The 14,354-nt window shown below is 39.4% G+C and overlaps 1 protein-coding gene across 4 annotated transcripts in view; it reads left to right on the top strand.

The window, feature by feature from the left end:
• The window catches only part of LOC127881602 (hepatocyte growth factor receptor-like), a 71,533-nt gene that overhangs the window by 53,514 nt on the left and 3,665 nt on the right, over window positions 1-14,354 (top strand). For 3 of the 4 annotated variants that reach the window (XM_052429609.1, XM_052429607.1, XM_052429608.1), the window contains exons 18-23: window positions 484-567; window positions 2,771-2,863; window positions 3,127-3,218; window positions 8,387-8,496; window positions 10,031-10,193; window positions 13,337-13,473. In XM_052429609.1, the coding sequence (XP_052285569.1) occupies window positions 484-567; window positions 2,771-2,863; window positions 3,127-3,218; window positions 8,387-8,496; window positions 10,031-10,193; window positions 13,337-13,473 (679 nt within the window). Of the gene's footprint in view, window positions 1-483; window positions 568-2,770; window positions 2,864-3,126; window positions 3,219-8,386; window positions 8,497-10,030; window positions 10,194-13,336; window positions 13,478-14,354 lie in introns of those variants that run through there. The other variant, XM_052429610.1, reaches the window with a different exon arrangement.

Below are 14,354 nucleotides of genomic sequence, written 5' to 3'. Positions count from 1 at the left end.
TATGGTACATGTGATTGACGCTGTACTGTATACATTTACATGTTTATTTTATTTACAAATGTTTTATTAATACCAGTAGTTAAATAAGACAAAGAGTATCAAGTTAGTGTATATACCGTAAAACAAATCATGCAAGAACTAAAATTGATTGGAAATCTTTATGTTTATTACTCAAGAACTGGAACAACTGAAACATATTTTATATTCTATTCTATTCTCTCAGAAAATTGGTTTGCAACTCAATGGAAACATAATGTGATTGCTAGCAACAGTAATTAGAGAATATCTATTTTGAGTGTCGAGCAAAAGTATTTCAATAAAAAGTCCACGCTACAATTTAGTGAAGGATTAGGTAACACATGATATAGTCATGAAGGAATGAGAATATTATGTCAAAAAAAGGAAGGAATGTACACAATAAAATTGATATTAATTATAAGGATATTTTGTCATTCTTGAAACAGTTTATACCGATTGTTGCAGGCCATTTTGGCAGTGTGTTCAGAGCGTTCCTTACCATCCCGGAAGAGAAAGGGGACACCATGGTCGCTGTCAAGACCCTTCACCGTGTGTACTGCTTTACTATTAACACATTTTTAGCTCATCTATTTTTGAAAAAAAATTATGAGCTATTGTCATCACCTTGGCGTCGGCGTCCGGTTAAGTTTTGCGTTTAGGTCCACTTTTCTCAGAAAGTATCAATGCTATTGCATTCAAACTTGGTACACTTACTTACTATCATGAGGGGACTGGGCAGGCAAAGTTAGATAACTCTGGCGTGCATTTTGACAGAATTATGTGCCCTTTTTATACTTAGAAAATTGAAAATTTTGGTTAAGTTTTGTGTTTAGGTCCATTTTATTCCTTAAGCATCAAAGCTATTGCTTTCATACTTGCAACACTTACTAACTATCATAAGGGGACTGTGCAGGCAAAGTTATGTAACTCTGACTGGCATTTTGACAGAATTATGTGCCCTTTTTATACTTAGAAAATTGAAAATTTGGTTAAGTTTTGTGTTTAGGTCCACTTTATTCCTACAGTATCAAAGCTATTGCTTTCATTCTTGCAACACTTATTAACTATCATAAGGGGACTGTGCAGGCAAAGTTATGTAACTCTGACTGGCATTTGGACGGAATTATGGGCCCTTTATACTTAGAAAATTGAAAATTTTGTTAAGTTTTGTGTTTTGGTCCACTTTACCACTAAAGTATCATAGATATTGCTTTCATACTTGGAACACGCGCAAACTATCATAAGGGGACAGGAAAAGGACAAGTTGCATAACTCTGGTTGTCATTTTTACGGAATTATGGCCCTTTTTTGACTAAGTAACTTCGAATATATGGTTACATTTTGTGTTTCGATCCACTTTACTTCTAAAGTATCAAGGCTATTGCTTTCAAACTTCAAATACTTTCATGCTATCATGAGGTTACTGTACCTGGCAAGTTGAATTTTACCTTGACCTTTGAATGACCTTGACTCTCAAGGTAAAATTATTAAATTTTGCTAAAATTGCCATAACTTCTTTATTTATGATTAGATTTGATTGATACTTTGACAAAACTACTCTAACCTGACATACCACAATAGACTCCACCCAAACATCCCCCGTGCCCTCCCCCCCCCCTATTTTTTTTTTTTTTTTTTTTTTACGATCATCTCACAAATGACCACCACACCCTCACACTATACCCCCACCCCACCCCCCCCCCATTTTTTTTTTTTTGAAACGGTTAAAAAACAAAACACAAATATGTATTTTTATTATTTTATTTTTGAAATATCGTCCAACCATCGCACTCAAGAATCCCCCCCCCCCCCCCCCCCCCCGAATTTGTTTTTTGCATATTTTGCAAATTTTTTCCGCATTTTTGGAAGATAATGTAATAAATGTCCACACACCCACACTATACACCCCTCTTCACTCCGCCTCTCCCTCCTTTGTGATTTAAATCGAGAGTACCTTCACCTTTAAAAAGAAAATAGATGAGCGGTCTGCACCCACAAGGGTGCTCTTGTTAACATTGAAATGTCATGCATAATGAATCTCATAAGGATTTGTTGGCATAATTTGGTACAGTTAAAATAGTTCCATCGCTTTATTTAAGCATATGACATAATGACTGAACGGATGATTTTGAATAAAATTTAAAAAGAAAAGTATGTTAAAAAATATATGTGCCAGTTTCTGGGAAAACTGGGCGTAAAGGATGTTCTTGAAATGCCATGCAGACTTGGTCTGTGCTGTCTTCATACAGAAAAATCATTTAAAATCTCAAGGTCTCATGAATGTCAAACTTTTCCACAAATCAGCATGTCTGGACTTTTACTTTGTCATTCATCATGCATTTGTAATATCTTCCAACATATCGCAAAAGATCAAAGCTTAGATTTTGCCATTAAACATCTTATTCAGAAAATAACTTTATCTAAAGATTTTACTACAAATGCTCACCATGTTTAGACTGTGTGTCAAGTGTTGCAGTTGTCTCCCTTACTCAAAGGTCAATGTCATAGGTTAATGTATAAGGTTAATTTTGGCCTGTAAACAGCTTGTATAGACTTAATTTCATCATTTGTCATTATATTTTTGCAAGTCCTTTATTTTGGAAAATACTACGATATTTGTAACCTTGTATTTGGTGTGGGCTTAATTTGTCATACGGTCTTACAGGATATTACAGGGACCTTAATCATAAATATATTATTTTAACTTTTGCAAAATCAGTCAAACCTACAAATTGGTGTATGTTATTCCTAGAAAATAATCCAAGAGAGATTGATGTACAGGCCTTTCTGAAGGAAGCCTTGATCATGAAGGACTTCAACCACCCTAATGTGCTCAACCTGATTGGTAAGCGTAGTTTAATGTGCTAAACCTGATTGGTAAGTGTAGTTTAATGTGCTAAACCTGATTGGTTAGTGTAGTTTCATGTGCAGTCGGTACAGGTTTTATGCTGTTTGCTGCTCATTAGTATCTTTAGGTTGGACATGAAGCCTTTAAAACTTGAATCTTTAAAGAAAGGTTTTAAATTTAATATGATTTTCTAAGGGACTACAAATGAGTTAAGAGTTACAAGTGTTTTTTCAACCTTGGCTGGTACTGGTGTGTTACAGGTATCTGCCTGGGGATGGATGATATGCCACTGGTTGTGCTGCCTTACATGAAGCATGGGGACCTCCTTACCTACATCAGGAATGAGTCTAATGTATGTGTGTATTGCATTCATTTCATATGTGCAACACATCTGGAATGATTGTCCTTTTTTAATCATGATAAACAATGGGGATAAAAGCAGGAATACAATTTTAAGTCCTCATGACCAAAGACTCTCCAAAACATCAAAATCTCTGTCTACTGGTATCTGAAACTGCTATTATTTGTTTTTAATTGTCAAGACTGCTTTAATCTTGTGCTAGTTTTAATAGCTTAATTACGATACCTGATATCATATGCTATTTACTCTGATAGGATCGTAATTCATCGGGAATTTTCTGCCGGAAAACGATTCTCTCATGATAGAAGCGAATGAATCTATTATTCCTACTTCTATATCCACCGGTTTCAATCAATCCGATGCTCCCGCAGACGGTTCGATTGAGGCGGGTTCGGAGTCTAATGAGGCAGAACTTTATTATTTGGCCTCCATCAATCAGGTATACGAACTAATGTTCAATACCTTAGATGAGGACTTCTGCCCCCGCCCTTCCTTGTCTCTCACAGGATCTGCGGTTACCTTTACAGAACAGGTAGCACGCAGACGAGAGCCCGGCAGGATAAGTAAGGCTACTTCCAGAGTGGATCTACGCCTTCCTATTGGCTCTTCCACAATGGCTGTTTTCCAGTCACTTGAACCAGCCAATAAGCCTTCGCCATCTCCATGGAAAGCCCCTAAGGAGCTGACGGAGCCTAAACAGATGGACGGCGGGAAAAGTTATAAGGCCCCGGTACCCGACCCTGCTACCGGTTTGGACCTTTCCAAACTTCCGGTTCCTGATGCTGACATTAGTAAGCTGTCACTTACAATGCCTTCATCATCTACCCATACAGCAGTCCCTCTTTTCCTGTTGGAAAATTGGGAGCTGAGAGAATGCCGTTCCATAGGTCTGGCTAGCCAGCTAGATCTCATGGCAGCCACAGCCTTAGACTTGGTTTGGGAGCTCTCTGATTCAATCCCAGAGGAGCTCCGGGCCTTGTTGATACATCTTTCACGTACTACGCAGTGTTTATCTCACAATGCTGCGTCCTCTATGTCTGAGATGTTAAGGCTTCGGAGAGACCTCATCCTCTCTTCCTTGCCCAATAATTTCCTTTTGGAAACAGGCGTAAACTCCCTTCGAACTGCTCCACTAACAGCAGAGTCTCTTTTCGGAGGGAGGATACAGTCGGCACTTACTGCTGATCGTGAAGATCAGATACATGCCTCCTTAGCTAGGAGCAACTCTGGCCAGCACCCTGTTGTTTTAAAGCGCCCTGCTTCTAAGCCCCCAGGAGCCCCACTGGCCAAGAACGCTAAAAGGGACAGTTTCCCTACTAAGCGTCCGTCTGCTCCACGTCAGCCCACAAATAGGCCTCCTTTTCAGAACAGAACATCTTCCTATCGGAAGCCTTCTGTAAACCAAAATTGGAGTAAGGGCAAACCCAATGCGGACAAGAAGTCATTAAATCCTTCTTCCGGCAAGGGTTGACCTCCAAATGCATAGTTCAGATCAAAGTAGGGAAAGTTCCGTTTGTCGGGACTTTTCACCACACGATCTTGACCATATACCATCAGGATATGCCATGCATCGGTCCTTGCCCGGTGACGACACCGGACAAAATTTGCCCGGTCCGTTAATCGGGAACGACCAGTTGACCGGTCCGGAGACTTCACCGGTCACCGGTCAACATTGACCGGTCCGGTCACCGGTCATGCTATGACCGGTCAACCGGTCACCGGTCACTGACCCGTCCGGTCACCGGTCATGCTATGACCGGTCCGGTCAACCTGTCACCGGTCATTGACCGGTCCGGTCACCGGTCATGCTATGACCGGTCTGGTCACTGACCGGTCCGGTCACCGGTCATGCTATGACCGGTCCGGTCACTGGTCAACCGGTCACCGGTCATTGACCGGTCCGTTCACCGGTCATGCTACACCTAGAGTTCTCTTGGAAGGAGCTCCTCTCTTTAGGACTCCTCAATGCAGCCAAGTCAGACCTCATTCCCTCTCAGGATTTCATATTCGTGGGAATTAATTTTTCTGACCCACATCAATCGGGTCAGGGTCTCACCGCAACGTATATCAGACCTCCTTTTGAAGGTCAGATGGGTGCTGTCCCAATCTCATTTCACAGCTCAAGATTTCCTCTCACTCAACGGTATCCTGAGCTCTGTAGCAGACTTCGTGCAGTTGGGACGTCTCTTCCTACGTCCTCTTCAGCACTATCTCTCAGCTCGATGGAAATGGTCTCCAGACAATCTGCTTACACAGATTCCCATCCTTCCGTCCTTATTCCCCCACCTTCAATGGTGTCTAGACGAGGAGACCCTGTTGGCAGGAGTACCGCTTCTTCCCCTGCAACCGTCTTTACATCTCATAACGGATGTAAGCATGGAAGGTTGGGGCGCTCACCTGGAACCCGGCAGCCTGACATTATCAGGATTGTGGTCTCCTCAGGAGTCTCTCCTGCACATAAACAATCTCGAAATGCGAGCAGTCTTTCTAGCTGTTTCTCAATTCCAATCACATCTTCGGGACTCCTGTGTGATGGTATCGACAGACAACACATCAGTCGTGGCTTACATCCAGAAACAGGGCGGGACACACTCTCACTCCCTGTATCTGGAAACAATGAAATTACTTGTTCTTTGCAAGAGCCTCAACGTCTCTCTCTTGTCCAAACACATACCAGGTCGTCTCAACGCCCTGGCGGACGGTTTGTCTCGCAAATACCAGTTACTTCCATCGGACTGGACACTTCATCAGGAAGTGGCCAACCAGATATTCCTCACATTCGGTTATCCACTGGTCGACCTGTTTGCGACCAGAGACAACCACAGACTTCCTCTGTATGTGAGTCCAGTGTACGAACCAGCAGCGTGGGCGGAAGACGCGCTTTCGTTTTGTTGGGATCAACTGGACGCTTAGGCTTATCCCCCACCCATTCTAATTCCCCAAATCTTAGGGAAAATCAGTGTGAGCTCTTGCCGGATCCTCCTGATAGCCCCTTGGTGGCCCAGGAGATCCTGGTTCAACGACCTTCTCGGTCTCCTGTGCGAATTTCCCAGGGAACTCCCGCACAGGTCAGATCTCCTATCTCAGAGAGGCAGACTTCACTTGGATCCAGACATGTTCCACTTACACGTCTGGCCGTTATCAGGCAATCCCTGCAGAAGAAACGCTTTTCTGTCAGGGCTTCAACGCTCGTTGCCTCTGCAAGGAGAAAGTCCACCAGAGCAGTCTATGATGCTCGCTGGAAACTCTTCTCTAATTGGTGTGTTCGAGGGAAAATTGATCCCCTCAATCCCTCTGCTAGACGCATAGCGGATTTTCTAATCTATCTCTTTGATGATAAGAAACTTTCTCGTAGCTCCATCAAAGGATACAGGTCTGTGCTTTCGCATACCTTGGCTTTTCGTAAGTCATCACAAGTATGTGCTGACCCAGCCATTTCGGAACTGATCCGAGCCATGGAACTTAAACGTCCTGTGTCTCGTTCTCTTACCCCCAAATGGGATTTGGCTTGTGTTCTTGGATCGCTTATTAAAGCTCCCTATGAACCCCTTAATCAGGCTTCTTTACAGTTCCTAACCTGGAAGACCGTTTTCCTTCTTACCATGGCTTCATCCAAACGTAGAAGTGAAATTCATGCTCATTCTATCGAAGAAAGCCATCTTGGTTTTGATTCCTCTGATGGCTCTGTCACCTTGTTGTGTCAGCCAGGATTCCTTGCTAAAAATCAACTCCCCTCAATGGCTTCTAAACCCTTCAAGGTCCCAAGTCTTTCTAGAACTTGTGGTAATGAAGATGAAGATAGACTCCTCTGCCCTGTCAGGTCTTTGAAGTTCTATCTTAGTAGAGTTAAGTCTATTCGAGGTTCTCGCAAGAGACTCTTCATTCCCTTAAAAAGGGGGGGGGGGCGATGTGTCTGCGGCTTCTTTTCCCGTTGGGTAGCCTCGACTATAAAAAGGGCTTACTCTTCTCTTTCTTCAAGGGATTCATCCCTTTTTAAGATTAGACCGCATGAATTACGAGCAATGTCGGCTTCGTGGGCATATATTAATCATACCCCACTCTCTGACGTGCTTCAAGCTGCTTTCTGGAGGAATCAGACCACTTTTTCATCTTTTTATTTTCGTTCTCTGGAGTGCCAACAGGACAACTTGTATTTGTTGGGCCCCCTTGTGGTTGTACAAACCGTAGTATCTTCTACGGCATAGGTATATTACGCTTATCCGTGAATTAAGTTAATACCGTAATAACGAAGATTAGCTGAGAACCCGAGATATGGGTTCCGCTGTGATGGGGAGATTTTCGCGAACCTTCCCGCCTCAGCTGCAAAGTCAGCATATGATATCAGGTAACGTAATTAAGCTATTAAAACAAATTTTTCTAGTAAAATTCATTTGAATTAGTAATTACTTACCTGATATCGGTAAGTCCCACCTCCCACCCCGCTCTTCGTCTAATATTTCATATTTTTTATTGGAATAAGAGTGGATTCTGGGTAATGTCCCGTTTTGGTTGTTCGGCTACACGGCACTATGTGACCGTTCTGACCTACCTGACGGGTTTATGAAAAGTGTGGGATTCCTCGGACAGAAAATTCCGGATGAATTACGATCCTATCGGAGTAAATAGCATATGATATCAGGTAAGTAATTACTAATTAAAATGAATTTTACTAGAAAAATTTGTTTTTGAATCATGCTTTTTTAATGGAACTGTCTCATATCTTAAATGACTCAGTACAACAGGTCCTTAAACAAACACTGTTGTTGGCTTTATGTCTCTTATATTCCTTGAGTTATGCCCCATTTAGCTACACATCTGACTCTTTGAGATCTTGTTACACAAAATAATTTTCGGTGTCATGTTTCTTAAACTGAGTTGAAGAAATCCTTTTATAAAATCTGTTTTCATCATAAATACCTACATTACTAATGATTGTCCATGCTTTTTATCTGCGTGTCTTTCTGTCATTACATTGTGTCATCAAGAGCTTTAGCATGTGCTTTGTAATGTCTTACTGTTTCTCCACCTATGACGAGATAAAAGTATGCCTATTCTATTAGAAACTTACATCAGCCACAATCAAGCATGTTTAGACACAGTAGCATATATATTATACAGATCTGCATGAATTCTGGCAGTATTCATTTTATTTCAAACAGAACCCGACAATCAAGGACTTGATAATGTTTGGTATCGACATTGCACAGGGCATGGCCTATCTGTCTGAACTCAAGTTTGTTCATCGAGACCTTGCTTGTAGAAATTGCATGTAAGTGAAACTTCTTTAACATAAACTTGGAGCCTAAAAAAATGTGCCTGCTACAAATTTGCTTTTATATCAAGCTGTGTAGTTTTTTAACAAAACATTAATATAAGGTAAAAATCTATATCACTGTCACACTTATAGTGTTTCTAGATAAACATTAAGTTTTAAATAAACACTAGACTTTTATTTTATTTACAAATAAACTTGATTTAGCATAAATATCAGTTTACTGTCCCAGTAATGTAATCTGGTAAGAACAAATGTAATCTGCTTAATTTACATCTTTGCAAATCCTAAAAAGCATTGTCTAAAATCATTTTTCATAATTTTACCTGTTTTGCATTCACTTGAGCCCTGATTTGGGAAAAGTGGGCTTAAAGCATTTGCGTAAATATAGGACATGGCACGAGTTGTCATATCATACCATATTTTGTTAAAAGAGTTCAGAAATTTCCTGGACGAGTTTAATTAAATATGGTATGATATGACAACTCGTGCCAGATCCTATATTTACGCAAATGCTTTTAAATGAGCAAATTAAATAAATATTTACGCAAACACAATGATAAATTCGGAATGTTGTGTTTACATTTTGTGACGTCATTTGACGTTGCAACGTCATGTCAGCAAAATAACAAAATGCGATTGGTCAATAAACGAAAACTAAGCGATTGAAAACGCTTACAAATGTTGTATACACATGTGTAATATAAAAAATATGTAATGGTTCTATTACATGGGAAACAGGGTATGGCATATGATGGCATGTGATAAAGTGTCATCCCTGATAAGCCTATGCAGTCCGCACTGTCTAATCAGGGAACACACTTGCCGCTTTAATGTTATATTTTAGTTTAAAGGAAGTCTCTTCTCAACAAAATTCCACTCTTGACAGAAAATGTCGTCCCTGATAAGTCTGTGCAGACTGCAACCGCTAATTTGGGACGACACTTCATGTACATGCATTAAAGGGGCCTTTTCACAGATTTTGGCATTTTTTAACTTATTCATTATTTGCTTTATATTGATAAATGTAAACATTGGATCGTAAAAGCTCCAGTAAAAAATCAAGAATAAAATTAAAAAAAGGAAAAGAACATTGCCTGGAGCAGGTTTCGAACCAGTGACCCCTGGAGTCCTGCCAGAGTCCTGAAGTAAAAACGCTTTAGCCTACTGAGCTATTCCGCCGAGTACACACACTTGATGTATTTTATACATTATATAAGCAATCTTCGTAGTTGCCCAAAATTTAACGACAAAAACAGAACTCTCCAAATTATTCAATCGTTACGCGTTGCAACGCTTTATAATTTTTAGGTTTTAAAATCGTCAAAAGATGCATATAATGGCTATATTAGAGCATGGTAATTGTTCAGTATTACTGTTTCCTCACAAATATCATAACTAAAACGAAAATGTGCGAATCTGAAACAACTTTTTTCAATTTTGTCAATTTACCAAAGCGTGAAAAGATCCCTTTAAGCCGTGTTTTCTCAGAGCAAGTCACACAATAAAAATCATCACCAAAAACTTTTAGGTTGGATGAGGATTTTAGAGTGAAGGTGGCAGACTTCGGCCTCTCCCGGGACATTTATGAGAAGGACTACTACGCATGCGACAACAAGAAGACCATGTTACCAGTGAAGTGGATGGCCCTTGAGTGCCTTGAGAAGGGAAAGTACTCCTCCAAGTCTGACGTGGTGCGTACCTTGTGGGTCTAGCTGATTGTTTGATGTTTATTGACGATTTAAAACAAATTATAGGAAAACTGGGTGAAGTGCATGTAAGTCAAGTGTTTTCCCAGATTAGCCTGTGCAGTCAGCACAAGCTACTAAAGAATTAAACTTTTCTTCGCTTTTATGCATTTGTAGGAATCGCGTTAAATCCACAGTTGAATCTGGAAGGACACTTAACACACATGCATTTGCCCAGTGTTCCCAGAGGCTCGTTGGATCGTAAATGTTAGAATGTTTGGTATTTCAGTAAACAACATTTAATTATGTCTTGTAAGTAGACATAGAAAACTATGAGGTTTGTGGGGAAAACGGTCATGATTCTTTATCCATGCCTAGGAATAGACTATGCAAATCATCACTAAGCTGTTGTTTTATCCATCCCGTCATTTTTATACATTTATCTTTTTTTGAAAAAAAATCTTAAAATATTACAAAAATACCATCCCTTTCAAATGAAGTCATAAAATAAAAAAACATCACTGTAACACACTTATTTGCTGCTTTCAAGAAGCTTTGTTTATACCTCTGTGTGTTAGTCTATGTATGTTAAATGATGGAAAAAAGTGAAAACTCTGAAATAAATAGTACAGGGTTTTTGCTCAATAGGATGCAGTATGGAAAATGCAATTTGTTTTCTTAAGGTACATTTACTGATGTTTATGATATTTTTATGATATTTTGATACTTTCGTGGCATTGGGGGACATAAAATTATTGTTTTTGCCCTGTCTGTTGGTGTGTTTGTTGGTTTGTTGGTTTGCGTCAAACTTTAACATTTGCCATAACTCTTGCAATATTGAAGATAGCAACTTCATATTTGGCATGAATGTGTATCTCATGGAGCTGCACATATTGAGTGGTGAAAGGTCAAGGTCATCCTTGAAGGTCAAATATATTGGTCAAAATCATTAAAATTTAACATTTGCCATAACTTTTGCAATATTGAAGATAGCAACTTCATATTTGGCATGCATGTGTATCTCATGGAGCTGCAAATTTGGAGTGGTGAAAGGTCAAGGTCATCCTCCAAGGTCAAATGTCATATAAATGAGTCAAAATCGTCAAACTTTAACATTTGCCAGTACTTTTGCAATATTGAAGATAGCAACTTCATATTTGGTATGCATGTGTATCTCATGTAGCTGCATATTTTGAGTGGTGAAAGTCAAGGTCATCCTTTAAGGCAAAGATCAAATATATGGGGGGACATAGTGTTTCACAAACGTGTTTTTAGCTCACCTGAGCACAACGTGCTCATGGTGAGCTTTTGTGATCGCTTTTTGTCCGTTGTGCGGCGTCAACATTTGCCTTGTAAACTCTCTAGAGTCCACATTTATTTTCCAATCTTCATGAAATTTAGTCAGAAGATTGGTTTCAATGATATCTTAGATGAGTTCGAAAATGGTTACGTTTGCTTGAAAAACATGGCTGCCAAGGGGCGGGGCATTTTTCCTTATATGGCTATATACATGTATGACTATAGTAAAATCTTGTTAACACTCTAGAGGCCACAGTTATTGTCTGATCTTCATAAAACTTGTTCTGAAGATTCATCCCGCTAATATCTTGGAAGAGTTCAAAAATGATGCTGGTTGGTTGAAAAACATGGCCGCCAGGGGGCGGGGCATTTTCCCTTATATGGCTATAGTAAAACCTTGTTAACACTCTAGAGGCCACATTTATTTTCTGATCTTCATGAAACTTGGACAGAAGATTTGTCCCACTGATATCTTGGATGAGTTCAAAAATGGTAACCTTTGCTTGAAAAACATGGCTGCCAAGGGGCGGGGCATTTTTCCTTATATGGCTATATATTGCTAATCAGAAGATTTGTCCCAAAAATATCTTGGACGAGTTCGAAAATGATGCAGGTTGGTTGAAAAACATGGCCGCCAGGGGGCGGGGCATTTTTCCTAATATGCAGCCTATAGTAAAACCTTGTTAACACTCTAGAGGCCACATTTATTGTCCAATCTTGATGAAATATGGTCAGAAGATTTGTCTAAATGATATCTTGGATGAGTTCGAAAATGGTTACGTTTGCTTGAAAAACATGGCCGCCAAGGGGCGGAGCATTTTTCCTTATATGGCTATATAAGGCTATAGTAAAATCTTGTTAACACTCTAGAGGCCACATTTATAGTCCGATCTTCATGAAACTCTGTCAGAAGATTCATCCCAGTAATAACTTGGACGAGTTAAAAAATGATGCCGGTTGGTTGAAAAACATGGCCACCACGGGGGTGGGGCTATATTCCTTATATGGCTATAGTAAAACCTTGTTAACACTCTAGAGGTCACATTTATTTTCCAATCATCATGAAACTTGGTCAGAAGATTTGTCCCAATGATATCTTGGATGAGTTCGAAAATGGTTTTGGTTGCTTAAAAAACATGGCCACCAGGGGCGGGGCATTTTTCCTTATATGGCTATATATGGCTATGGTAAAACCTTGTTAACACTCTAGAGGCAACATTTATTGTCCAATCTTCATGCTATTTGGTCAGAAGATTGGTCTCCATGATATCTTGGATGAGTTTGAAAATAATTATGTTTGCTTGAAAAAATGGCTTCCACGGGGCAGGGCATTTTTCCTTATATGGCTTTAATAAAATCTTTTTAACACTCTAGAGGCATTTACTGTCCGATCTTCATGAAACTTGGTCAAAAGATTCATCTCGATAATATCTGGAAAGAGTTCAAAAATGATGCCGGTTGGTTGAAAAACATGGCTGCCAGGGGGCGGAGCATTTTTCCTTATATGGCTATAGTAAATCCTTGTTAACACTCTAGAGGCCACATTTATTTTCCGATCTTCGTGAAACTTGGTCTGAAGATTTTTCCCAATAATATCTTGTTATCTCAGGTGAGCGACTTTATTGTATTTCACCAGTTGATTTCAAAATTCTTATCAATAACCTATTGTTCATGAGAGGAATGATTACTAGATAGGCATAAACAACTTTACATTACTACAAATAACCCAAGTAAAAAACATATGTTGTTAGTTGTGTGTAAAAACTGTTTTAACACTGAATCAAAGATGGTTAACTGTCACCTCTCATTGATCTGTTCTTGCTGTTTCATACTTTCCTTCCTATTTCTAGTGGTCATTTGGCATTGTCTTGTGGGAGCTGATGACGCGGGGTGTGAACCCCTACCCTGAAGTGGACAACTGGGACATAGTGCGGTACCTGAAGCATGGAAGACGTATGCCCCAGCCCCAGTACTGCCCAGACCAGCTGTGAGTAACTAACAACATCAAATTTGATATTGAAATTTCAATTGGTAATAACAGCATGGGAATAGACTACTATCTATGTTATCTATTTACCAGTAGCCAAAATAGCAAATGGCTACTAAAATGACTACTACATCATTATAAATTATCTTAAAATCAAGCAGATTTTCATGCTTTTTAAGCAAACAATTTTAACTAACATAAATTTCGGCTACTAATAAATGTTTCTTAGCGCAAACCAAGCTTTTATACAATTATGTGGCCACATTAAGAATTGTTTTGGCTTTTATAAATTATTACATAATTGAAATAAGGTATCACGTTTGTCTAGGTGCTGGGAAATATCTAACCAATATTTCCATTTTTTACTTACAAAACTTTGTAAGTTTAATTTCTTTCAAATACATAATTTACAAGTTATATGTGGTCTCTTTTCCTGAACATTCACCTACTGAAATTTACTTCTTATACTGAATAAAATCAGTTAACACAAATAAAATGTATTTTTTTATTATTTCTTTACAACAAAATTTAGGCAAAATAATTTAGATATCAGATATTTTCTTGGTAATAGGCCACAAATGGGAAGGACCCTAGCAACCTGTCATGAGCAGACTAGGCCACAACTGGGAAGGACCCTAGCAACCTGTCATGAGCAGAATATCATCCTCACAAGAGCATTTCATGCAAAAGTTTTAAAACTTTGCAAATCTGATATGTATAAGCCCCTCTCTGGGAAAACCGGGTTTAATGCATGTGCATGAAGAATCATCCCAGATAAGCCTGTGCTGTCTGCACAGGCAAATAAGGCCTTACGCTTTGTGCCTAAACTGATTTTTGCTAATAAGAAACTTCCTTTCAACGAAAAATACATTCAAGGCGGA

The sequence above is a fragment of the Dreissena polymorpha genome, chromosome 5, assembly GCF_020536995.1.
Source record: "Dreissena polymorpha isolate Duluth1 chromosome 5, UMN_Dpol_1.0, whole genome shotgun sequence".
Taxonomy (NCBI): Eukaryota; Metazoa; Mollusca; class Bivalvia; order Myida; family Dreissenidae; genus Dreissena; species Dreissena polymorpha.
This window is presented reverse-complemented; position numbering and strand designations above follow the sequence as displayed.